This window comes from Diuraphis noxia, unplaced genomic scaffold (assembly GCF_037042655.1).
Source record: "Diuraphis noxia isolate RWA-SAM2 unplaced genomic scaffold, SU_Dnox_SAM2 contig0005, whole genome shotgun sequence".
NCBI classification, from domain to species: domain Eukaryota; kingdom Metazoa; phylum Arthropoda; class Insecta; order Hemiptera; family Aphididae; genus Diuraphis; species Diuraphis noxia.
Window position 1 is genome coordinate 47,986,979 of NW_028301715.1, and position 27,950 is coordinate 48,014,928.

The 27,950-nt window shown below is 27.4% G+C and overlaps 1 protein-coding gene across 2 annotated transcripts; it reads left to right on the plus strand.

Annotated features, from left to right (window-relative positions):
• The first annotated feature begins 264 nt into the window (after nt 1–264).
• On the plus strand, nt 265–27,514 carry LOC107166430 (uncharacterized). 2 transcript variants are annotated; one of them, XM_015515093.2, is made up of 13 exons: nt 265–546; nt 5,709–5,772; nt 16,638–17,680; nt 17,765–18,025; nt 18,086–18,247; nt 18,845–19,066; nt 22,679–22,765; nt 22,828–22,915; nt 24,926–25,287; nt 25,393–25,510; nt 25,584–25,753; nt 25,828–25,909; nt 25,992–27,514. In XM_015515093.2, exons 1-13 carry the CDS (start codon nt 508–510, stop codon nt 26,000–26,002), a joined length of 2,709 nt encoding a protein of 902 aa, XP_015370579.1. In that variant the 5' UTR covers nt 265–507; the 3' UTR covers nt 26,003–27,514. The 2 variants fall into 2 exon arrangements, with proteins under 2 accessions (XP_015370579.1, XP_015370580.1); XM_015515094.2 differs by lacking the exons at nt 265–546; nt 5,709–5,772 and adding an exon at nt 14,405–15,036.
• Nucleotides 27,515–27,950: the final 436 nt, after the last annotated feature.

Below are 27,950 nucleotides of genomic sequence, written 5' to 3' on the forward strand. Positions count from 1 at the left end.
ATTAATAAGGTTCTACTGTGCATCTATTTTCAGTATTTTCCAAATATGTGTGCGCCCGTGGTGCTGTGAACGCTGCCCAGACGATTGTTCAGCAATTGAATTTCATTACTGGAGGGGGTAATAACATTTGTCGACCGGGCGTCGGATTACCAGTTTGTCGGTGATAAAATATATTGTTTTAAAGAAACACGCACGCACAGGGCACAACCACGCTCGACGCAGTGTGCCAGACGACAGTCGCTAGTGGGACAGTGTGTCAGTTTGTCCTTATATCTCATCGCAGAATCCGAAAAATCAACAATATTGCTCAACTGTCGCCGCAGTGACCGTTAAACTATTATTAACATTCGACGTTAAGCACATTGTTAACGTAATCTAAAGTGATCGCGCTTCTATATAGTTCTATATAAAACTTAAACTTAATAGTTATAGGCTCGACGGATACGGCCAAATTTTAGTGTCGTGGTTACGAACATCTTCAAGACCGTCGAGTAATAATATATCGGAATGATTATGACACAGAAACCGGGACAAGGGAGAAAAAGGGTACGTACAAATAAAGCATTATAAATTATAATTTAAATACATTAGTAGTCCTGACTCATTACACGTGCACTATTCGCCATCTTACCAATCTATTTCGTATAAGTGTGGAAAATTGAACATTGAGCGACAAGCGAACGCCCTACTGCCGTTGCTCCGAGTATGGCGGCGGCCGGCAAGACGTGTCGACTGCTGAACGCTGGAAGCCTAGGATTGGGAATTTGGAGACCTTATAATTTTTATCGGTCGTCTGATCAACTTATAGTGTTTTCGATTTGACGTACTATTTGTAACGCTGATTTTGTGAACGCAATGTGTCGTGTGCATTTTACATCTATGGACCTTTTTTTGCTCTATAGCGGGACAAAAGATATTATATTAAACAACTATAGATCATAGATATAGCCGCCTTATTCAAGAACACAAGCACGAAAAGTATTCGCTTGCCGCCTGCCGGTGACTCCCGCGACCCGCGCATACGCGCAGTTCCACGACAGCGTTAGACATGTGTTCTCAAACTAAGCAAGTTACCAACAGCGACTACACAGATGCAATGTACTCTGCGCTTCCAAAACGTACAAATTATACTCACCGGGGTCGCCGTTTCGACGTGTTTGTAATGTTTGTATACGGGTGGCTTTTACTGAAAACGGTGAAAACAGTGGTTTCGCTCGTCGCTATACAGCGTGATTCTTTTATCAAACAACACTCATTATTTCAAAAACTATTGACTTTTTTAAAATTTTTTTTTTTTCAAAATTTCAGATCCATCTTGTTCTAGAACTATATATTTTTTAAATATTTTCACCATTATATTTATCAGGTAAACCATTATCAACTTTTGACTTTCAAATGACAACCTATACCTACTTTAAATTTCATAAACTAAAAAGGCTATTTTTTTCAATGAATTTTCACGTTTAAATATTTATTTTTCGTTAATCCGTTTACAATATATAGCCTCCCAAAGTTAGGAGGTTTATGTGTTAAGCTGGTCACACACTACGGTTTTATTTGTCCGTGAACGGTGTACGGTGTAGTTCGTATAACGTACACCGATAGTGTGTGGGTAATAAAACGGATGAAAAACACGGTACACTGAGACGGAATGAAAACTGATGAGTTTGATTTTTTGTCCGTGTTCGGAGTTTGAAATGGACAAAACCGACGGTGTGTGCCCATGTTCGGTGTTCGAACTAAAACCGTACAGTTTTAAAAACTAAAAATAGCATATATAAATAACCCCAATATTATTATTTTCAAGATGTTATTTTTGTACTGATAACAATAATTATTGTACAATATAAATTTGGTTTATTTAGTATCAAATACAACTAGTTAAGTATTGTACGTTAAGTACGACTAGTACGTTGATAATAATGTTGATAGTTTGTGGTCGATTCGGTCATTTTTAAAAAAAAACGGTCCGTATTGTTCGAACACCGTACAAAGATATAAAATAGATGGTGTGTGTCGTTCATCGGTGTACGAATTAAAAATGTCGAACTACACCGTACACCGTACACGATCAATTAAAACCGTAGTGTGTGACCAGCTATAAAGCTATAAAGGAGTATGTTAAGTGGTATTTACACACAGACACCATATTATGAGTGTTGTTTGATAAAAGAATCACTATGTATAACGGCGTCCATTTTTATTTTGTTATGAGAACCAACCTGAAGCCAGCTTCGTGAAACTGACGCTTAGGTGCGGAAAAGTGCGCTTAGTAACTCCTATGCGATATATAATTATTTCTGTATATTTATAAGTCGATGGCAACACTAAAGTAAAGTTATGTGATAAACTGATAACGGCGACACATACTTTTGCGCATGCGTGAGGTGGTCACAATATCAGTTTGATAGAGAGATTGATAAGGTGTTAACATTTGACTGATTAGTTGATAAAAAATATTACTCAACTCATAGATATTAAAGAATGGATAGGCCATTTGAGCTTATCATACGGGAATGAATATGAAATTATTTTGAGGTTATAGAGGTCTTAACACAAATAGATAAAGGAATTTGGTTTAATCACACATAATAATTATTTATTTTATTTATTTCATTTTATTCAATTAGTTGTCAATATTTAATACTCAAACAAAAAAATACATAGTATGAATAATTAACAGTTGTCGAAGTACTTGGAACTGGTGAACAAGATTTATCATCAGAATTATGAACAACACTAAAATGAAAGTTTTTGTTTAACTACATTTTATACTTAAATTTTCATAAATAAATAAAATACAGTATTCTTACAATGGTGTAACATTAGGCTTTAATATTTTTCTTGCAGTACTAAAAATATAACAATCATTTGTGAAGTGATTTCCACAAACATATTGCCAATCACCAATTTCTTGCAACCCAAACCCTAATGCTGATGCCCATTTTTTCCTTTTTTCCAAATTCTTAGGAAATCTAACCATCATAATTATTAATTAATTAACATTAAATATCTGATATTACTAATTTAAAATAACCCATAAGGGACTATGATCCTACCTATGAAATGGTAAATCTTTGTTGTCTTTAGATGAAACATTACACACTTTGCAAATATGAACCATAGTAAGTTCTAATATAAATATTCAGTTTGGATTTTGGACTTAAATGGAGTAAATTAGTCAAATTATGCAATAACTAGGTAACATCCAACAGGTTCAATTAATACAATTAAATTTATATTATAATAAAATATACATATTACATTTATAATAATTATTATTTTATTATAATTTATAAATTCAAATATCTATTATCAGTATTATCTATGCGTCCAGCAATGATAATAATCACAAAATATAATTTATGATAAGACCTCTGCCAGAAAGAGAGGTAATGATAAAAATCTGTCTTTCTCTCTTCCCCATTCCGGCACACTTCCCTCTATTCGATTAATATAGCAATGGCCTATCCATTCTTTAATATCTATGACTCAACTCATAGATAATAAAGAAATGGCTATATTGTTCTCATCTGTGACGGAAGAGAACTTAAGTTACCAATATGGTTACAAAATGTAGCACAGGTTACTAAATATTGGTATCATAGGCTTTATCAGTTTATCACCATAAATATTAAATAATAATAAATCATTATATTACTATATTCGTATTTTGTCTTGAATAGAGAAATCAAATAATTAAAGTTTTAACTCTTAAGTTATAATATTGTGAATTACAACTAAAAATGATGTACTAATTTGCATCAATTAAACATATATTTTAATAAAAACGATTGCAGCGAAGACATATCCATTTTAGATACTCACAGGGACCAATTGACGAATTTAATTATATCCAAATATTTAGATAGGTGTACGAATGTATCACGAATTAAAAAATAAAAATGATACCATAACAATTAGGTCTAAATACACAAAACTTGTTTTATTTCAAAACCAATAACTTTAATATGTTTTTATGTGATTTTTAATTTTAATTTTAATGTAACTAAACTTATTTACTTATTCATTAACCTATTATTTAACCTATGTTTATACTTTATCATGACAAATAAATTAAATAAATTATTATTTGTCATGTACTTTATTATTATCTAATGACAAAATGACAACATAGACCTCATGCTAGACTTAACCTTAGTCTATAATTGACAATAACAAAATTGAAAATACCATTATTTATCATTATTAATATTAGTTATATCATATTTATTTATTTATTGAATAGATTCTATTCTGTGATATTATACATTTAATTATTATAAGTTTTTGACATAGTGCCCTATAGCAGATCACCCATTTTGTTAATCCCATTATTGTCATCATTAAAAATTATTAATTATGTATGGTTCTATGCCCTATCTGATTGTTGATAGTCGAATGGTAATTAATGGGCTGACATATTTTAAAATTTCGCGCTCCGAGACGTCGTGGTTTAAAATTTTGCTACCCGGCAACCACTATCTAACCACTTTCTAACTACTGTGGTAACATAAGTTCTCTTCGATCACAGAACGCTCCGTGTATAAGGTATAGGGATGGCCCATCCATTTCTTTATTATCTATGACTCAACTTGGTTTACCTCACCGCTGGATAGGATAACCTAACCATAAAAGGAATAAAGCTATACCAACTACATTTTATGCAGAATTTCAGCAAAACACAATTATCATCGTACTCGTTATTATACTTAAATATTATATAAATAATACATTTTTAACTACAATTTAAAAATAGTTTTTTATTTATGAACTAACTCTGGAGTCAAAATTTGCATTTTGATTAGACTAGCTAGACAGTGGGAAAGCAGTATAAATACTTTTAAGGGGATTGCAGATGAACAATTATTTCAACCGACATACTGTACCAATTTTTTGTCAATCATACCGATGGACTTGATAACAAATAACAACATAAGATTTTTGAAAATTGATTTGAACTCGTTAATATGTTGTCGATCAGGCCATGCTTTTAAAATTTTGTTTCTAAACTAACATATATTTTATTTGAATGTTTAAAATTTACGCATTTTTAAATGTTGAGTAGTTGAAAACGTAATTAAATATCTATAAATTTGACTTAATCAATCTCAAGTAGACAAATTATCGAATTTAAATAGGTTTTCTAAAGTCTAATCGCGTTATCAGGTCTATTGGTAGGATTGACAAAAAGTACATATTATACATGTGAGCATACAATTGTTTACCGTTCACGCGCATAACACCAAGGCGATGACTAATGTCTAAAATTGTATGCGTATAATAGAAGTGCGCTTCTCATATTTTATTTACACACACTCACACGCATACTAATGATCATTATTCACTACGTACACATATACATGACCAGCATTCATCAATTTGAAAATTGGTTATTTTGGACCCATTATAGATTGTCCATTTGCAATTTCCTGAAAATTGTGTTTAAATACCTACCTGCAAATTAAAATACATCCATCATATAGGGAAGTATATTTTAAAAACTTTTCAACAAGTTATGACTAAATTATTCATTATTTTTAATATAAATTTCAATCTTAAAACTTGGCAGTATTGAATAACATAAATCATTAATTTGGTGCATATATAATTGATATAATTTAGATTTGAGTTGTTTAATTACAGTATTTAATTATCTCTAGTTTGTAATAAATTATAGTATAATCTTTTTATAAACTATTTTTCAGGGAAGGCCACGAAAGAGAGTACCAATCAATGAACCTATCATTCAACCTAACACCTCTCCGATGAGTAAGTATTACTACCTACTAGTATATGCCTAGTTAATATTCAGCAGTAATTTATTTAAGAAAAAAATTGTAAATATAAATTCTGGGATATAAATTACCTATAATTACTGATTAGAGTGCAGCGTAACAGTTTCATCTCATCACTTTAAAGTACCAATGCCATACTATTCCGTGCTGTTATTATTAATAATTAGGTATTATACTCGTAATATTATATTTTAGTTATTGTTCAACAATTCAAGCCTACCCGGGATATATATATATATATATATATATATTATATATTCGTTTTTTTTATATTTTAGATTTAAGTAAGGCCAGAATTTTATTTTCTTGTGATACCCATCTCTATAACAGTAATGGTATTTTGGTGTCAAATTTTAAGTGTCCACGTTTATTAATTTTTGAATTATATTAAAAAATAAAATAAATTTTTTAAACATTTTTATAGAAATTTGAAAAAATCTGAGAATTTTTAATTTTGATTTCCCGAAAGTAATAACTATATTCACTTTTGTATCGAAAAAAATATCGATGTCGAAAATCGGAGCATGAGGTTTACTTCCCAAAATGTAGATCACATTGGTAATTATAAAGTTATGAATCGATAGTGTTCCTGGGGATGTCCTTATGAATTATAGTAACATAATAAATAAAATATCAAAATTTACCAAATTTACGAAAATTTTACTTCTTCTAATAAAACGTTATGTTATTATACTGAATTCTAGTAACTATGGTAAATTTAGTAGATATCTAAATAATTAATATAGTTAAACCATTGATTATATATAATATAATATAATATAATATAATCAATGTTAATACTATATATAGGCACTCTGAATAATCTCAAAATTTCGTGTCTAGCAGCACCGTGAGTACAGTTTTTTAGTCGACTATAGTGACTGTCGTAGTAGTGTGAGTATCGTATATGAATTGTGTCGTATAGTTGTTGAAAATCTCTCAAATTTTAAATTTTAACACGTTCAAATAAGCTAAAAATGCTTTAAAAAGTTCTTGTGGACAACCTTTAATAATTACTTAAAATTACGAACATATTTTAGCGTTTAAGCTATAATCAGAATCTAGATTATCACGTTGGCCATATTGTTAAACTAGGTACTAATTTTTTTCTAGTTAATATAATGTAGCTAATATATATATATGATTAATTATATTCGTAGAGTTAGGTCAGGACCTAATCTAACCTTAATGGTTACGGGCTGCCAACTATAACATTATTATCGATGTTATACTCATCAGTACACTGAAACATAGAGTATATCATAGATTACTCAATGCACTGAAATCGATAGTTATAAATTATTATTGATCTATTAATATACACAAATGTATTTTTCTTTCATGAAAATTTTGAATTTTATATTAAATATTTTAATATTTAATTATTAATTACCTGTAAAATTAAAAAAAAAAAAATTAAAAAAATAGCTTAGCTAAAAATGTTGACTTGGGTATTTACAAAAAATGTATTTTTTTAAATGTTTATCTAGGTTAGTCTGTATGTAGTATTTAGTATAAATATATGTACTTAAAAAAATAAGGAATAAGGTTAAATTCAATTATTCTATGAAATAACAATAAATTAGTTGACGAACTATAGTGGTAAAGTGAAAATAAGATTTTATTCACCTACAATCTACATATATATAAGATGTGTAACAATTTACATTAATACCGTTTACTATGTTAGAGAGTTAAATCGATTGTACAAATTATTTTTGTTAATTTACTTTGTTTATATAAATTATAACATGAATATTTTAGTCTATAGATATGATTAACGTCGTAATCGTTCCTCGCTTTACACGGTTATTACATTTTCTAGTTTTTAGTATGATGTGTTGTAAATATCTACTTTATTAAGAATACAAAATTAAATTGTATTGTTGTGTTATAATTATATAAATAAAATGGCGGGTAAGTCGTGGATGTCGCTCTGCTGTACAGTAGGTTACAAGTGGGTTACTGTAATGGATGAAATTAAATTTGAATCCAATGATATTATATCATTGTATACGAAAAACGATTCTGAGCGAAGACGGTTTATCTGTCTAGGATATATTATAGATTATTAAAAATTTTCAAATCTTAGTTTTAAAAAGAAAAATTTTTATGAAATTTCTAGTTTGAAATAATTTGCGAATTTTTGTGATTTTTACATATGTTGTCAAAATACAAGCTTTGAGTGTTTATAAAAAAAATGTGATTATCTATTTCTTTTATTTTTCAACTGTTATTGTAAAAATATGTTAGGAGCTTTGTATTTAATTTTTAAATCTTAGATTTAAAAAGAAAAACTTTTATGAATTTCTATATGAGATAATTTGAACATTGTCGTAATTTTTATGTATTTAGTCAAAATTTGAAATTTAAAAGCTTATAGAAAAAAATCATGTCCATGTATTTTTAATATTTTTCAACTGCTATTGTTACAATGTGTTAGAAGCCTTGTATTAAATTGTCAAGCTTTTCTACCCAACAAATAAATTTTTATCGATATTTATAGAAAAAAAACCAAAAAAGTTGAAAAATTAAACTGTCAGTAAACAGCTCAAAATAAATTTAAATATTTTGAAAATCGTATCAGATATAGAAAATGCCTATATAAACACTCAGTGAAAATTTCAAGTATTATCTGCGGTCATTTGTTTTAGAGTTACACCAAAATAGGGAAATCGCTAAATGTGAAAATCCAATGTTGTAAAAATTTTAATTTCCATTGCTCATACAAATTAAATTTGAATTTCCGGTGGACTTTTTATTTGTGATAAAGATTGGACAAACTTGTAAGGAATCTTGTATTAAATTTTCAAATCTTAGATTTAAAAAGAAAATTTTTTTTTTGTGTCTGTGTACAGCATAACTAGTCGAAATAATGCTTCAATTTCTAACTTTGGGGGTGGTTTCCGATGTAAAAGTGAATATCCTTGGTGCATTATAGAGATCAAAAGTAAACATTTTCCTACTGTTTTCAAAAAAATCGAGAAAAACAAAAAAAAAAATAACAGAAAAACGGGAATTTTTACGCAAAACCAGTTTTAGACCAAATCGATTTTTTTATATGGTTGTAATTCAAAAACTAATCACTGCAAATACTTGAAATTTTCACCAAATGTTTATGTTAGTGACTTTTTATGACTTATTTATAGACCACTGAAATTTTCGACTTTTTTGAGAATTTTTTTTAAGTGCCGGTAAAAAAATGTTGGATAACCAAAAAAACTTGAAAATGTAATACAAGATTCCTTATGAGTTGTTCTTATTGTAGCTAAAAAATTCAAAAATCGTTAGTCACAATTTTTTTTTATAAACGTTTATAGTTCAAATTTTTACGAAATCTGTCGAAAACGCGAATATTTGCAAGTAATTTTGAAGTTGAAAAATCATAAAATTTTTTGTGTTCACAACTAAGGATTAAAAATACAACACTAAGTTTCCCATAAGTTTTCCTTCGATTAGCTATAGAGAAAACTTGAAACATCATTATAGGAAAATTTTTAATGCGGTTGAATTTTAAATTTTTACGAAATAGCGTAACGATAACGATTTATCCTGAAACGATTTAAAATATTTGTTATTATTCAAAAAGTATATGTAGTAGATACTTGAAAATTTTACCAGTTATTAAGATTGGCATTTTCTTTACATGAATTAATTTTCAAAATACTTTGAATTTTTTTGAGATATTTTATAGACAACTAAAATTTTCAATTTTACTGAAAATTTTTTTTTGAAGTGTCGATAAATATTTTTTGCCCTATCAAAATACTTGAAATTTTAATACAAAGTTTCTACTAAGTTATCCTTAAGATGATTAAAAAATTATAAGACTACATTGGCACAATTTTTTTTTATAAGCGTTTATAGTTAGGCATTCATAATACCTTATATTATCATAGACGCGATTTCATAAAAAAGTAAAACTCAAAAGCTCAAAACATTTTTCCAATAATGACGCTTCAAATTTTCTCTATAGCTATTTGAAGCAAAACTTATGGAAAACTTAGTGTTGAATTTTATAACCTTAGATAAAAATACAAACAATATTATGAATTTTGAACTACAAAATAATTCGCAAATATTCATGGTTTTGACGAATTTTTGTCAATATTTGAAACTCAAATGCTTATAAAAATATAATTTGCAATTCCTGTGGACATTTTTTTTGTGATAAAGATTGAAAAACTTGTAAGAAATCTTATATTAAATTTTTAAATCTTAGTTTAAAAAGAAAATTTGTTATGAATTTCTAGCTTAAAGTAATTTGTGAATTTTTGTGATTTTTACGTATTTTGTCAAAATTCAAACTTTGAATGCTTAAAAAGAAAATTGTGACTATGTATTCCTTTTATTTTGCAACTGCTATTGTAAAAATATGTTAGGAGCCTTGTATTAAATTTTCAAGCTTTTCTGCCTAACAAATAAATTTTTATCGATATTAATTAAAAAGAGACTAATAATGATCGAGAATTTCAAATGCCTATGAATAGTTCAACTTAAGTCGAAATTTTTTGAAAATTGCACGGTGGATAGAATATACTTATATAAACATTAGGTGAAAATTTCATGTATCTATGGTCATTCGTTTTAAAGTTACATAAAAAATCAAAATCGGTTTTGTCGAAAACTGATTGTACGTAAAATTTCCTGTTTTTCCGTTAATTTTTAGTTTGTTTATCCCGATTATTAAGAAAAATATTAAGAATTTTTTACTTTTACCCAAAGTATCAACTAGATTCACTTTCTGATTTAACAAGGTACTGAAGTTAAAAGTCGAAGCATTTTTACTGCCCAAAAACGTAATCACAAACACAAAAAAAAAATATTCATGGTTTTAACGAATTGTTGTCAATATTTGAACTTCAAATGCTAATAAAATAAAATTGTGCCTATGTATTCTTATAATTTTTTATTTACTATAAGATCCTTATGAGGAGCTTTGTATTACATTTTCAAGTATGTTGATAGGGCCAAAAAACTTTTATCGACACTTCAAAAAAATGTTTTCAGACCAATTGAAAATTTCAGTCGTCTATAAATATCTCAAAAAAAGTCAAAATATTTTGAAAATTCACAAATTATTTTAAGCTAGAAATTCATAAAAAATTTTCTTTTTAAATCTAAGATTTAAAAATTTAATACAAGATTCCTTACAAGTTTTTCAATCTTTATCACAAATAAAAATTCCACCGTTAATTCAAATTTAATTTTTATGAGCAATGGAAATTAAAATTTTTACAACATTGGATTTTCACATTTAGCGATTTCCCTATTTTGGTGTAACTCTAAAACAAATGACCGCAGATAATACTTGAAATTTTCACTGAGTGTTTATATAGGCATTTTCTATATTTGATACGATTTTCAAAATATGTAGATTTGTTTTGAGCTGTTTACTAACATTTTAATTTTTCAACTTTTTTAGTTTTTTTTTTCTATAAATATCGATAAAAATTTATTTGTTCGGTAGAAAAGCTTGAAAATTTAATTCAAGGCTTCTAACACATTGTAACAATAGAAGTTAAAAAATATTAAAAATTCGTAGGCACGATTTTTTTTTATAAGCATTTAAAGTTCACATTTTGACTAAATACGTTAAAATAACGGCAATGTTCAAATTATCTTAGATAGAAATTCATAAAAGTTTTTATTTTTAATTGTAAGATTTTAAAATTTAATACAAAATACTCCTAACATATTTTTACAATATCAGTTGCAAAATAAAAGGAATACATAGTCACAATTTTTTTTTTTATAAGCATTCAAAGTTTGAGTTTTGACAACATATTATGTAAAAATCACGAAAATACAGAAATTATTTTAAGCTAGAAATTCATAAAAAATGTTCTTTTTATATCTAAGATTTGAAAATTTAATACAAGGCTCATAATATATTTTTACAATAAAAATTGAAAAATAAAAGAAATGCGTAGTCACAATTTTTTTTTTACAAGCATTCAAAGTTTGAATTTTGACTACATATGTAAAAATCACGAAAATTCGCAAATTATTTCAAACTAGAAATTCATAAAAATTTTTCTTTTTAAATCTAAGATTTGAAAATTTTTAATAATCTGTAATATATCCTAGACAGATAAACCGTCTTCGCTCAGAATCGTTTTTTGTATACAATGATATAATATCATTGGATTCAAATTTAATTCCATCCATTACAGTAACCCACTTAACCTACTGTATGGCAGAGCGACATACACGACTTACCCGTTTTTTTTATATACATTTAAAGTTCAAAGTTTAACAAAATTCATTGGAAACTCGAAAATTTTCAAATTATTTTTCAGTTAGAAATTCATAAGAGTTTTTGTTTCCGATTTCATTGAATTAAAATACAACCCATCCGTTACATCGACATGCTTGAGACTTGACAACTACTTTACAGCAGAGTGGTACCCACTTTTATCCATTTTTTTTGTAGATAAGTATACGTAGGTTATATTACATAGTTGCATTGTCTTTGGAAATTAAGCTTTTGAGTGGCTATTTTCGAATCAATGTTAGTTTTGTTTTCAGTTTTAACTATAAATTGTAATGATTTTATCAAATTTAACAATCCACTCTGATAAAATGTTACCAAATAGCCCACAAAGCATGTTGTAATCGCATAAAATATGAGCATCATTGGGTTTGGATATTCGATGATATTATAGTTTGAAAAATGCAATTACTAATGCAAAGGTATTGTGGGTCAAAGAAATATGAATAATATATTAATTTGATAGTTATAAATCGGTTTAAAAAACAGAATTACCATTGGGTACTACTGTTCATATAAGGGTCTAAAAAATTATTTTCACCTGATATTCGTAAATCGGTTTTCTAACAGTTTAACAAAAATAGTTATGAATTTCCATCTTACGTACCATCATCTCAACTGTACTGCAATATTGAGTTAAGTACATCTAATTTCTTATCCATATTACATTAATTTAATCGGTAAATGGGCAGAAATATTGATTGACTAACAAGCTATACCAATACTTCTCTCGTTTTATACTGAAAATAGTAAAAATCATTCTTAAAAACTATTTACATATTTGAAGTCTCAGCTTATTTGCTTCATTGAACTACATGGCTACTTCGGAGTTATGACTTTATAAGTAGTAGGTATACTTAAACGTTATGTAGTAATATACGGTAACAACACCCTAATAAGCATATTTCATTATTTTCTTCCATCGAGATATTAATAGAATTATAGTATATTAATGATATCATAATACTAGAGACAATGTTGACTATATTTTGGGTATTTAAAATTAGAGCGTTTTCTGCGTTTTTTGTAATGGTAAGGGCCGAGATCCTGGGTGACAATATTTTACTCAATAAGTAATGTGATATAATGAACAAAGAAGAAAGAAATTGCTTTTCTTATGATGAAATATTTTACTATACATAATTCTATGTATTCAACAATAATAATATAATATATTATTCTGGTTACACACTCATTACTTTTTACTAACGGGTCGCAATCGAGCAATCGTCGTATAAAATGTTTATCACGTAAGATTGAAATTGTACGATATACAGCTTTTGTTCAAATTAAAAAACTTAATCGGTTGCGACCGGTTATCGTCAACCGATGTTGAGCAATAACCGTTCGTCATCCCTACCCAGTCAATTATCTCTATACTTGTCGAGTAAAATTGCTACGCTCCTGCGCACAACGTTTCTTGTCTTGAAGCTTGAACAGAGTTATTTAACCAAATATACACGATTTTTTTTTTGTTAATTTAAAATCTGTTATAGTTAGTTGGTATTTACTACTTGGTACAAATGTCTAAGATATCCATTAACTAAATTATGGAAAGGATTTTGAATCCTAAACTGAAACCCGTAGAATAGTTATCTTGAAATTAAAAAAAAAATTTTCTATTGTTGATGAAAATATGAAATTGAAAAAAAAACGTATTCAATAAGAAATCAAAATTTTGGAAATTCCTAGAAAGTGACTTATATCTGAAAGCCCGGTGAAAAACAAGAAGAGAAATTGATTTCCAGCTCCATATATACCAAGCAATCATGACTGTCAATAAACCATTGATCTATAAAAAGTTCGATGAAAAATTCAATATCGAGGCGCTAACTGCCTAAGCAATGAGTATTTATCATTTATCACAACAAACGTGTGACATATTGTGGACTTGTGGTGTACCGAATTTGAACGCAAATCTTTTGTACTTGATCGTCGCAGCGTGCGTAGAGACAAGAGGATCTATAGATTATACTATTATAGCACTGCTAATGCTAAAGTATATTTTATTCAGTATTCTATTATTGTTACATTTTTTCGTAATCCACTGCCGTGTGCCGTCGTACATTGCACAACGTCGCAACGCCGCGGCACGTTATACGTCGGAGTTAGGCCCGTTCGCTTTTCGGATTGGTTAGCCGTCGACACGTCCGAGTTGTGCGCGTTTGCCAACATGTCGTCGGGACAGATCGGGTGAAACGAAACGACCGTCTAATACATGCACGAGCTACGAAAAAAGTATCTGTCGCCCCGCGACGACCTCCGACGGGTCACGAGTATGCGAGCGCGGCAACGCCGCACGAAACGGAGCTGCTCGGCCGGTCGCTGATAAGCGCAGTCCGATCGTTTGTTTTTCATTGGTTCGTGTCCGTCGTTCGCTGTCGTATAAATGCGTCAATTTACCGCAGTCGAAGCTCACAGCCCGACGTCTTGCGTCTGAGCCTTCAGGTTTGGTCGCGGGATCGAGGTACGAGGTAACTCGACAACTCGTACCCTAAACGCAACAGAATTTGTTAAATAAAATCCTGTCGCCGTAAACGTTGTTTCGCCATTCGTCGTCGTCCTGTCCGGGGCCAAGTGCTTTACGGGGGGAGTAAAAAACAAAACATAAACAAAATATCAGACCAAACTCGAAAAGCGTTTCTGAGCGTCTGCTCTTGTCTTGCTTTCGGGAATTATACGGTCGCGTAGGTAGGTACCGTGCAGTAACAACGGCACATTAAACTGATCGAGACGGCGGCTGGTCTGGAAACCGTTCGGCCGCCGCCGTATCCTCGTCGGATGCGTCGGTATACTGTTCGTAATTAGTCCGACCCGGTCGTCGGACATGGGCCGAAATTTGTTATTGTAATCGTTCAGTTTTTCTCATCATGCCCGGCGAGACGACTAGCGAAATGACGGAACAACAGGTATCCATTGTGGATGAGGACTTGCTGAAACAGTCGAAACCTGACTTGCCTGATAGTAAGTTGATAACGTTAATTTTTTATTGTTTGTTCACGAGTGATCTGACCTATGTACTTGGTAGACACCTAGTTGGACACATAAGTAAATAGTGTTAGAGAGTAAGAGAGAGAGAGAGAGATACACGGTTACAATGGGACGCTGTATCGATTTGAAACATTGTATGAGCCTCAGACCTTGTACAAGCATTGAAGTTTAACAGTTGTGTTGTGTATTACAGTGGATAGAATATGTGGTTGACTTTTATCTGTACACAAATATTGAATACCTACATTTTGACTTGTGTTGATTGTTTGAAATCCTGTTATTATTGAATGAATATTAGAAAAAAATGCCTTACATATAGTTTAATGCCTCTGAATTCAAAATTTAGAAGTGGTATGTGTTATGATGCTTGTTTAATTATTGCCACCACAATGTTTTTACTGCTAGTTTAAATATTTTACCAATATAATAATATGTTATTAACATTATCTTCTTATCAGTGTTGATATTATTTAATTATTTAATTTATGTTTGAGTTTATTATTATGAAATAAATACCTACTTAATTTTTCTTTCATGCCAAGTAAGCTTACACATTTTTTGTTAACGTTTACATATGAACACCAATCCAAAATATATTTTTTAAGGATATTGGTAAAATAAATAAATTCAATAAATATAAACCTCCGTTGAGTATTTTATTTATTTTTAAATATTTAACAGTTCATGTTCATATGACATGTGTATTGGATCATTACTAGTAAATTTTATTTTATTTTATTAGCAGTAATAGGTAGATATTACTATTAGGTTTGTTTTACATTTTTAATTTATGTACCAATGTTTTTTGTTTAAGATATATCCCAGATACCTATGTATTTGTTTTATTTAATTTATGCGGGCACCTAATTTATATAATAGATATAATATTCTTAGTACTTAAACACAATATATTTTATGATGATATTTCAATTAACAATAATAAAGTGAAATTGAAATATACATGTTTCCTTATAATATTAGATTTTCCAAGTTAGCTTATAGGTCTTGAATTGTACTACAGATAGTATTTTTATTACAGTGAAACCTCTATATAGTGGACAGCCATGGCTGATTAAAAAATGTTCACTATAGAGAGTTGTCCACTATTGAGAAAATCTCTACATAGTGGACGCTATATAGAATTGATTATACATTTACATATTATACATAATCACATTAAATTTGGTACATAGGTATTTGTCTATTATTAATTATAGTAATATACATTATATTTATGTATTTAAAAATGTTTATAGAAATGTATAACGTTTATGTGCAATTGAAAATATCTGTAATCTTTTTTATGTAATTTTTTTCTGCTTTTTGCAATCATTTGCAATGATATGTATTGTGTCCATTTATGAGAGGTTCCACATCCACTATTAATGGGTTATAACTCCTATTATGTGCATACATTTTAATGGGAATTTAAAAGTGTCCACTATCGAAAGGTGTCCATTAATAGAGATTTTAATGTACTTATCAATTATTAAATAAATTAAGTGATCAATAAACAATTTTTGCAATTTGATCTAACATTGATTCATTGAGTTAAATTGTTGTGTATTTTTTAGATAAACTTCCTGATGATGTTCCTAACGAATCAATATCTATTCCATCAATAAATGAGTTACCAAATGGCTTAAAGCGACCTTTGCCAGATGGAGTAGACAGCGATAAGAAAAAAAAAAAAAGACTAACTGATACAAGTGATGATGAATTTGAAGATACTAACAATGATGATAGTGGAAAAAATCATATTGAAATTTTGATACAAAAAGTTTCAGAGTCCCTAGAAAATACAATAGATGATATAAAATCTAATGTTTCGAATAAGACACACAATATTAATAATGAAACAAATTCATCCTTTAGTATGATTAACCATAATGGCAAAAATAGTGTTGATGATCAAAATTGTAAGGATGATTATCTTGATAAAAATACTTTAAGTAAAGATATTAGTAAGAAAAATGAAAACGAAACAAGTAATTTAAATAAAGTTAATAATAGTTCTAAATGTATTGAAAACAGTGTGGAAACTGTAAAAAATGGTATAAATAAATTAACTGAAAACAATATTCTTACTGCCAAAAGTATTTCATGTTTAAATAAATCATTATCATCATCATCATCATCAAATTTAGATATTGAAAATTCTGATCTTAAAATCAAAAAAGTTGTTAATGATATCCCGGTAAATGAAAATATATCTTTAGCAGGAAATCATTCAACTGTAACAGAAAGTAATTTAAATCATTCAAGTACTAAGATATCTAAAATTGAAAACATCGAAAACATTGCAAATAATAATAAAAATACTGCAGAAAATTTGAAGGCATTTGAAAATAAAACACAAAATTTAACAAAAAATACTGATGAAACTAAAATTATAGAAAGTCGTCCATGTAGTAGTAATACAAGCAATGATTGTTCTGATGACATTGGTAAAGATTTTGAAGTTATAGATTCTGATTCTAATTCTGATGTTTCATTATCTGATTTATCTGATTTACCCGAGGACATTAGTAATATTGTAAGCGGAGTACATCAGATGACCAAAGAGAGTTTTCCACAGTTATTAAAATTGTTTAGTAAAAAAGAATTGACTTTTGACGTAAGAAGATTTTTACTATTTATAATTTTGATTATATATTTTATTAATTAATACATTTAGTCTTGTGTTATTACTATTTTTTAGCAATTTGACAGCTTGTGTACACAGAAAATTATTGAAATTATGACAGAAAGATCATACATGGGTAAAGAACGTTCAGAACTTCAGTTGTTGAAGGAAAGAGAAAAACATTGGCGGTTAAAATATTGTTCACTAAATAGACAGTTAAAAGAAATCAAGACTATTGTGAATGTTCATAGACAAGACTTAAAAAACAATGAACATGCTAGACCACATTTAATTACAAGGACTGTTGGTTTGCAAGCAGTGTTATGTCCAAAAAAGGTAAATTATTTGATTTAAATATTGAGTGAAAAATATTGAAATATTTTGAAATATTTCTAGGAAAGTAATATGAAGTTACCAAAATTAGCTACTCCTTTGCCAAAAACTGATAATAAACCTGTAAGTATTGTTGTTGATGATGATGAGGATGATATTGAATTAGATGTAATAAAATCTGGCAATCCATCAACTTCAAATATTACAAATACGCCTACAAAAAAGGTAATATAGTAAATATTAACTATTGTAATTTGGGCTGTCATATAGTATGCGGTATACTATATAAAGATAAAGTGTTCACTGGAGACAAAGACTAAACTGTATCTATTAAAGATAAACTTAGGGCTGTGTATAAACTGGCCGGTCGCAGGTAGATGGTCCTACAGAGGCGGTAGAACGCGTTTGTCGGTAGACTGCATACTATATGACAGCCGTAATTTGTTAAAAAAAGTATTTTGGGAAATAATTAATTTGATAAATTGATACAAATGCTAATAATTATCTTAACACTTATTATTTTTATTTAGGATTTTATGTTGATTTTTTTTTTAAAGCAAAATATTGTTTTATTTATATTATTTACCTATCTCTTTCAAGTGTGATTTAGGAAGAGTATGATTTATAATTTTATGTTTCTTATTGTATCTTTAAAACTTGATTATTTGTTTTTTTTTCTAATTTCATGTGGTTTCTCAAAAAATAAAAATAAAAATATTAAAGAAGAATGCTAGAAATTTGAGCGGCTGGGCTCACTTAAAATATTTTTATTTTTTATTTATTATTTACACTTATATATCTTTTTTCTTTTTTTTTAAATAGCAAATTTCTCCTTTAGTTACTGCATCAAAATCGCCAGTGTTATCTCCAAAGACTATTACTGCTGCAAAGTCTTCAAATCCTATCAAAATTGGCACTGCTACTATAGATCTAACAGAAAATGATGATTTAATTGAAAAAACAAAACTAATCAATTTGAAAGGAACAATATCACCTGTTAAAGTTCTTCATCGCCGAGGTGCAGCGACTATAATAACAACACAGGTACCTCATTAATTAATTGTTAAATATTATTTATGATTTTAAGCAACTTAAAGGACTATACAACTAAAAAATCCTAATTTTTTTTTATTGTGTGAAAATTTAGTGCTTAAAAAAAGCAAAATTTTAGTGGTATAAAAATTTTTGTCGGACAATTGCTTCGGTGTTTATTTATAAGTCACGTAAAACGCGTGACGTCATAAAATCACACCGTCCGCCGGGCCGTATCTAAAATACACGCGTTGTAGTTATTTCACTCGATTAAAATAACTATAGAGAAAAATTGATTTAAGGTATAAGTTACCAAAGTACATTTATAAAAAGGTTATAAATTTCTTTAGATGATCATATTATTTTTTCAGTGTTAAAATTGGTTTCAGGGTAGTTTACAAGAAAGACAAAAAATTAAAATATAAAAAATAGCAAATATATTATATTAAATAATATTATATAAATTTTAATATTATTTAATTAAAGTTTAAACAAATGTGTTATCATAATTTATAATTTATAGTTTAAGAACTAAAATAAATATGTAAAACAAACCTCACAATAAAATATACATATAGGTACTAATTCAAATAAGGTAGGTTCATAAAATTGAATACAGGTAAGTATATAGTATGTTTATACTACAATAAAACAACTTACATATTTGATATTATTTTTTTATATAGTATATTATTAATTATAATGTTAAATGTCTAATGGATTGTATTAAGTAATAGATTACACGAATTACGCGTTTTCAAAACCAACATATAATCCGTTCTCCTTAGGATAAGTTTCACGATTTTTTTTTACCACGCATGATGGAATAACGATTCTATTCCCTATAGACTATAGTATAAAACAAACACAATAAAGAATAAAATAATTGGAAACATGGTATAATGACAAAAATTATCGAAGAAGCTGAAAAAGAAATTTTACCACTGCAATTTGACGTACAAAGAGAATGTAAATATGTAATACTACATCCCAAAAATTTTTATCATATTTATCCAACACTTTACCTTCCTTATGAAGAATTAAAATCAAAGAGATATTAAAGATTTCCTTGAAAATATAATTTAATTAGCTAAATTAGCTATTATTATATATTATAATAATTCAATTACGTATAACATACCTATGTATTTTTGTTTGAATTAACATATTTTATTGAGAGGTTTTTTTTTCATTTTTATTTTAGTTCTTAAACTATAAATATTATAATAACACATTTGTTTAAACTTTAATTAAAAGTGTATAATATTATTTAATATAATATATTTGCTATTTTTTATATTTTAATTTTTTGTCTTTCTTGTTAACTACCCTGAAACAAATTTTAATACTGTAAAAATAATATGATCATCTAAAGAAATTTATAACCTTTTTATATGTACTTTATTAACTTTTACCGTTATACCTTAAATCAATTTTTCTCTATAGTTATTTTAATCGAGTGAAATAACTACAACGCGTGTATTTTAGATACGGCCCGGCGGACGGTGTGATTTTATGACGTCACGCGTTTTACGCGACTTATAAATAATCACCGGAGCAATTGTCCGACAAAAATTTTTATACCACCAAATTTTTTCTTTTTTTAAGCACTACATTTTCACACAATAAAAAAAATTAGGATTTTTTAGTTGTATAGTCCTTTAATATTGAATTTAAAAAAATATCACAAATGTGAGTTAGATGTAGTCTTATTTGTTTATCCAAAGCATGTTTAGAATCAAGACCAAACTTCTTATCCCTAGTTACTTCAAAATTAAAAATGTTGTTTCATTTTCTTGCTCAAATGATTTACATCGTCATATAAATTTTAAATTACCTATTAAATTTCTGTTAGGCATATTTTAGATTCTGAGCGGATAATGAATGTATTGATTTTACTATGTTGTGTGTGTTTTTTTTGTATCTGTGTACACAATAAGCTGTCAAAGTAATGCTTTTATTTTAAACTTAGTAAGCTTTTCTAATTGGAAAGTGAATCTAGTTGGTGCTTGAGAAAGCCAAATTTTCAATTCCTAGTAGTTTTCATAAACACTAGGAAAAACCAACAAAAAAAAAATAAGGAAAATCGGGAATTTTTACGCAAAATTAATTGTTGTGAAAATCGAATTTTGATATTTGTTTCACATGCAATTTTCATTAAATGTTTATACTTGTATTTTCTATACTTGATAAAATTTTCAAAATATTTCAAATATTTTTAAATTATTTATAGACATTTGAAATTTTCAATCTTTTTAGTTTTTTTTTATGAATGACAGTAAAATTTTATCCGTTGAGTATAAAAGCTTCAACATTTAATAACAGGCTCCTAATATATTGTTACAATGACAGTTAAAAAATATAAAAAATACAGTCAAAATGTTTTTTAATATACATTGAAAGTTTGAATTTGACAAAATACATAAAAAACACGAAAATTTGCAATTTATTTTGAGTTAGAAATTCATAAAAATGTTTCTTTTTAAATCTAAGGTTTGAAAATTCAATACAAGATTCATGAGTTAGTTTTCTTTTATCAAATAAAAAATGTCTACTGGAAGGTCAAATTTAATTTTTATGAGCATTATTTCATTATAGCATTACATATTCACTTGGGTTCTCTTGTACCGAGATTATTATTTTGTTGTTATTCAAAAATGAATAACTAAAAACTTTAAATTTACATTATTTTATTTTATCAATTCCTACTTGATACAATTTTCAACAATTTTTAAGTTATTTATAAACATTTGAAATTTTTTGTTTTTTATTCTATAAATGTCAATAAAATTTCATCTGTTTAGTCAAAAAATTTGAAAATTTAATACAAGGTTCCCCATAAGTTGATACAATAGCAGTTGAAAAATATTAAAAATACTTGGGCACTTTTTTTTTTATAACCATTTAAAGTTAAAATGTTGACAAAAGTGTTTAATTAAAAATTTACAAATTCTTTGATTGTTAAAAATTTATTAGAAAACGTTTAAATTTTATAGCTATGAATTGAAAATCTAAAGTAAGATTCCACATAAATAGTTAATTCTATGAAAAAAAATTTGAAAACTATACAAACATAGTTTTTTTTAGTTCAAATTTGGATGAAATTACATGTGCAAATTACAACCAAGAATAACAATTTTAGTTATATTATTGTAATTTATAAATATTATTGGTGGGCACTTAAAATTTTTTGAGTATACTTTATATTCTAATGCTAATAGTTAATGTCGTTAATGACCGATATTAATACTTTATAATAAATTGTTTATACTTACTATGACTGAGTGAGTCGAGTGCATAATGAATCTGATTTGAAATTTATTTTTAAGTACCTACATTTTTTTTTTTTTTTTTTTAAATTAAAGTAATATAATTAATATAATATAAAACCCTAAAAATCCTAGACTGACAAATCATCTACGCTCAGAATTGTTTTTCGTATACAATGATATCATATCGTTGAATTCAAATTTAATACTGTCCATTACAGTAATCCACTTGTAAATTACTGTACAACATAGCGATATCTACTTACCCGCTTTTTTATCGAGTATATGTAATATATTATGATGTTTTGTAATTTTTAATTCCTAGGTTTAAGTATTTAATTGGTTAATGTTTCAGAATGCCAGTTCATCAAAAACTTTGACTCAAGTAGAGCTACCTAACAATCCATCATCCTCTTCAAGTTCTATGACTAGAATTGCTTCAGTATGCTCATACAAAATGTATAATTTTTTTTCTTTGATAAATATAATCATTATTCATTGTAGAGCACTCCTCATCAGACAAGTATTTCAAATAAAGGTACCATGAATACAAGTCCAAAATCCAAAAATATCAAACCATTTTTAATCGATGGTAAGTTTTTAAAGTACTTAACTTAGTTAAATATTTACTATATATTATGCTCATATCATATAGTTATAGTTATACCATCTCTAGTTTGAGATTATAACGGTTAGCGATAATACAGTTACAATAATCAGTTAAACTGAGTGTTAAAAATAACTCCTTTTTGAATATTTTTATTATATTTATTTTTTAAAAATCAGTTGTTGACAATGATAATTTAGCTGCAATAAAGTTAATCATAATATTGTTTTAATTAAATTATAAGAAATATTAAATAAAATTTGTATTTTTGTTAACTTTGATTTTTTTAAAATCATTTAATATAAATATTATCTTAGTCAGTAATAGTAGATACATTACTGAATCATTCAACTTAATTTGTACTTGTATATTTTGTTTTGTTATATTTTAATGTTAAAAAAAAGTACTAATTATAAGGACATTTTTATTTTTGCTCATAATATTAATTTACATTTTTATTGAATAAAAAATACTTATAACAACTACATTAATTTTATAATTCCCTTTTTACATTTTTAAATGTACAGTAAGTTGTTGCGTTTAAGCTTATGCTAATAGAGGGAGGGGCGAGCCCCCTCTTTTAAATCTGTCTCTAATTTTCTGATTGTTTCTTGTCTGGTATTCCATTAATTTATTGTCTTTAAGTCATCTGTTAGCACCATTTAGTAGATCTCTGCTCTGGTTTTGAATTGCAATAAATTGAAGTTGAAATCCTTTAGTTCCTGAAAATGGTGTATATGTAAGTTAAATTAGGTTTGGGCTAGGATTGATTTTAAAGGAATTAATTTTTGAGTTTGTGTCAGTTACCTCCTTTATTGCTCAGTTATTCTTTGAAGTATGATTGCTTGTGATCATATCATATCTTAGATTGTTACAAATTTTCTGTATGAAATGATTTTACTAATTCATAAGTTTGAGACTCCAGATAGTGATGTTATGTGCTTACTTATTTGAAGTCTCCTGTGGAGTTCTAATACTATTATGGATATAAGTAAAAGTACTTCTCCTTAGCAACCACACTTGCAGGATAAAATCCCACCCGGTGCAAGATCAAAATTCTAAAACCAAATCAAAAAGATTATTTTAAATTTTAATATATTTATAGTGTTTTCATTCTAAAATTAGCATAACATAAATAGAAAATAAAATAACATTATGTCATCACATAAGTCCTTTATAATATGTGTAGGTTTACAATGCATAATTAATATTTTTTGAATACATGTTAATGTAGATGTTACAAATTAACTATATTTATATTAATTATCAAATAAAAGTTTTATGCATCTTGGTTACTTACAAAATGATTGTATAACGTCTTTAATAATTTTTTGTTTTTGTTTTTTAATAATGTCTTTAATATGTGTGACATTAAATTAACAATAGTTTTAAAATATTCCCAGTAGGAGCAATGGCTCCTTTGCCTGGCGCCCTTGCTCATAGTATCCTCTATGTTTCTTGAATTTGTTAACAGTACACAGAATTTCATTTTAGACTATATAATTAACCAGATACAAATTCTCAGGGTACTTTTCGGGTTATCGTACCCTAACAGTCGAATACCGTTAATATTTTTATGATGGAAACATTGAGATGAATATAATGGGGTACGATGGCGGAATCGGTATATCCCGACCGCCGCCGCAGTCGGCCGGCCGACCATTGGGGGTACGATAACCGAAAAGTACCATTCTCAGTACTGCAAGTATAAGAAACTAAAAATGATATGATCTATCACAGTATCACTAGATATATTTTATATCCCATATGTTGCGCGCGCAATTGTAGCCATGGTTAATTAGGATTTCATTATTACATTATGTGCTGGTTTGGTTCCAAGTTCCAACATTTTTCTTTAGTTGGATTTATCAATTGTAATAGTTATTACTCTTAATAAAAAGGGTTGGATACTGTATGTTTTAGATTATCAAGACTACTATTTAAATACATTGTGTGCTGTATCAGAATACTTAATAATCAATAATATTTTTTTAGTGTCACGTGTGGAACCTGTAATAGTTCAGCCTTGTGCGGTTGCTTATACTGCACAGCATGTTCCAGTATCTCGAATATCTGGTACATTACAACCAATCTCAACGACCCCTCGCCAAATAACAGTGTCACAACTTTCTGCATCATTAAAAACATTAACTCCAGTTTATTCAACTTGCCAATTACCAGTAGCTCGTGTATCTGGATCATTGCCTGGCATTTCCTTGCCACAGGCGTCTCTTGGAACAGCTATTACTGCATGCCGGTTACCGATATCAATACGTACAATATCTCATCCTACTTCTATTGAAAGGAGTTCAACAGGATCTCAATTAAACAGACCACCACCTCCTGCGATACTATTAGTATGGAAATTCTGTTGTTATTTTTATTTACTCTATAAAAAAAGAAAAATAATCTATAAATATATTAAATTAGTATGATAACATATTTTTTTTTTTAAATTGCAGCATCCTTCTCCTGTGCCTGGAATTCCAAATCAAAAGAGTCTTCCTTCATGGAAAAAATTACCTCCTGCACCTAAATTGACCATTAGTAAAACAATAGCAGTAAATAATATGCCCCAAGGTATTAAGTTAATATTAAATAATTTTATTAACAAACTCGTAGATTTCTTACATTTTATATTTTTATTTTATAGCATTAGTGCTCTCATGGACTATGAATATTAATAAGACAACTGCAGACATAGTAAGTTATCAGGTATTTGCTTATCAAGAGACCCCTGATCAACCACCTAACATTGACCTATGGAGGAAAATTGGTGATGTAAATGCCCTTCCTCTACCAATGGCTTGCTCACTTACTCACGTAAGTATATTTAAATAAATTTTTGTATTTTTGAGGGTAAAATCTTTTATTTTTTATTTATATTTATTTTATAGTTTACAAACGGTGAAAAATATCATTTTTTAGTTAGAGCTGTTGATGTATACACTCGTGTTGGGCCATTTAGTGCACCAAAAAGTATGTGTTTGAAATTAATTATATATTTATATGTTTGACATTAGCAATTTAAATATTAATACTCTGTTATATTTTATCTTAGGTATCTCATGAATGATTTTAAATGTTTGACATTTGCAAGTTAATCTCCTAGCACAATGTTTCTTACATCATGAGGTTATTATTGGGCTTATTTTCGTGCTAAATAACTTAATAATTATTTAAGTCTTACAAATGATTTTTATTATTTTTTTATTTTTGTGATCCATCAATAGTGTGTTAATTTTTCTTTAAAACTCTATTATTTTATGTACATAAAATTTAAATTTTTTTAAATTTTACAATTTTTATTGTTAAAATAAATTTACAATCATATAATATTACTTCCACCATTATAATAATTGATTTATTAAAATTTATTCGAAATAAACATTAAATACAAATTTTAGTAATATATTTTGTTATGTATATATTATTATTTTAATTTAAACCAATTTAAATATTTTTTAAATATTAACTATGTAAAATATTTAATGAATAACTGTATATTTTAAAAATGTATTATCAGTTTTATGACAGTTTAATTTGGATTTAGATATAGTAATTTAATAAACTCTGTGAGCAATTTGGGTGTTTTCGCAGTTTTATTTTTAAATAATAATATACTGCTATTCATTAATGATAATTTATAGTTATTAAATAACATCCAATTTTATTTAATCACAAACAATTTAAACATTTATGTCTGAAATTTTATACAACAGTTAATAAACATGTACACATTTTTTTTAATGAAAGTTTTTATTTCATAAAATGCAGCTGTTTGTTTTGAAGATTGGCTTATCACAAATATGTTTTCATTCTTATCAATTAATTTATGTTCTTTTTTAATTATACATTGTTGTTTTTTCACAATAGTCAATTTTCATATTATTTATATGCTACTGATGTAATTTTAAATGTAATTAATATTAATATTAAATTATTATTAAGTTTTTTTGTTATTTATTCTATAAACATCTTAAATCTAACAGTTAACTCATGTCTCTATTATGGTAATAACTAACTAGATAAAATTTGATTATTAATAAGATTGGATACCAGAAACAAAAACCATTACAAATGAAACATATATCCAATTTTAGATTCAGAATGTAGTACCAAATGTATGTATTAATTTTACAATGATATGTGTTTTTTAAATATTATGTCTGAAGACACTTTTTCTAGTAGAAAAAATTCTCAGATCATCTGCTTTGATAGGGGTTGCTGTTGTCAAATTGCATCTAGTTGGTAATTTTATGATGACATAATTAAAAATGGTTAGTACTTTTTAAAATAATTAAGAAAAACATTTGTTGTAATAATATTATTATTAAAATAATTTTTTGCTATCCTTGGTTACTTTTAAGCTAGAGTATTCACTCAAAACCAATTTCGTTATATGTGAAATGATTTGTATTTTGTATTGAAATTTAACACATCCATTACAAATGTCTGTACCTACTCAATTGACGGATATACTAGACTTCTGCTGTATAGCATATTTATTTATTTTTTTAAACTTAATGTAGATTGAAAACAAATAAGAACAAATTTAATACAAAAAAATTATTTACACCATCATATTTTTGATAGAATTTTTAGTTTAATATTATATGATTTTTGTGACTATTTTGAAAATCCAATAATTCGTACAAATTATTATGTGGTTGTGGTACAACTAGTTAGAGTGATAATATATTTTTATATATAATTATAAAAATGGTAAGAAATAGAGGAAAAACTATCCATAGACAAGACTTATGAATGAATTAATGTAATAATATACTATATAAATTTGGAGGATAAAGAGACTATTTCCCTTTTTTAAAATTAATTATATAGGTTTTAATCTAATATATGTATATTTTATCAATAATAAATTTGTTAAGAAAACAAAAAACCTTGTGTGAAATAAACATGGAGCATCAATTATTGCTTGGTTAATATTGACAACATAGGACCACTAACTAAATTTAGTTTTAAAATAATACGGAAACAAGTAGAAAAAATTCAATTT

Bases quoted from the DNA above. Each gene is read 5' to 3' on its own strand.
- LOC107166430 (XM_015515093.2), top strand. From the start codon at position 508: ATGATTATGACACAGAAACCGGGACAAGGGAGAAAAAGG. The intron at 18,248-18,844 runs GTAATATAGTAA...TTTTTTAAATAG, and splicing joins CAAATACGCCTACAAAAAAG to CAAATTTCTCCTTTAGTTAC. The intron at 25,511-25,583 runs GTATTAAGTTAA...TTTATTTTATAG, and splicing joins AGTAAATAATATGCCCCAAG to CATTAGTGCTCTCATGGACT.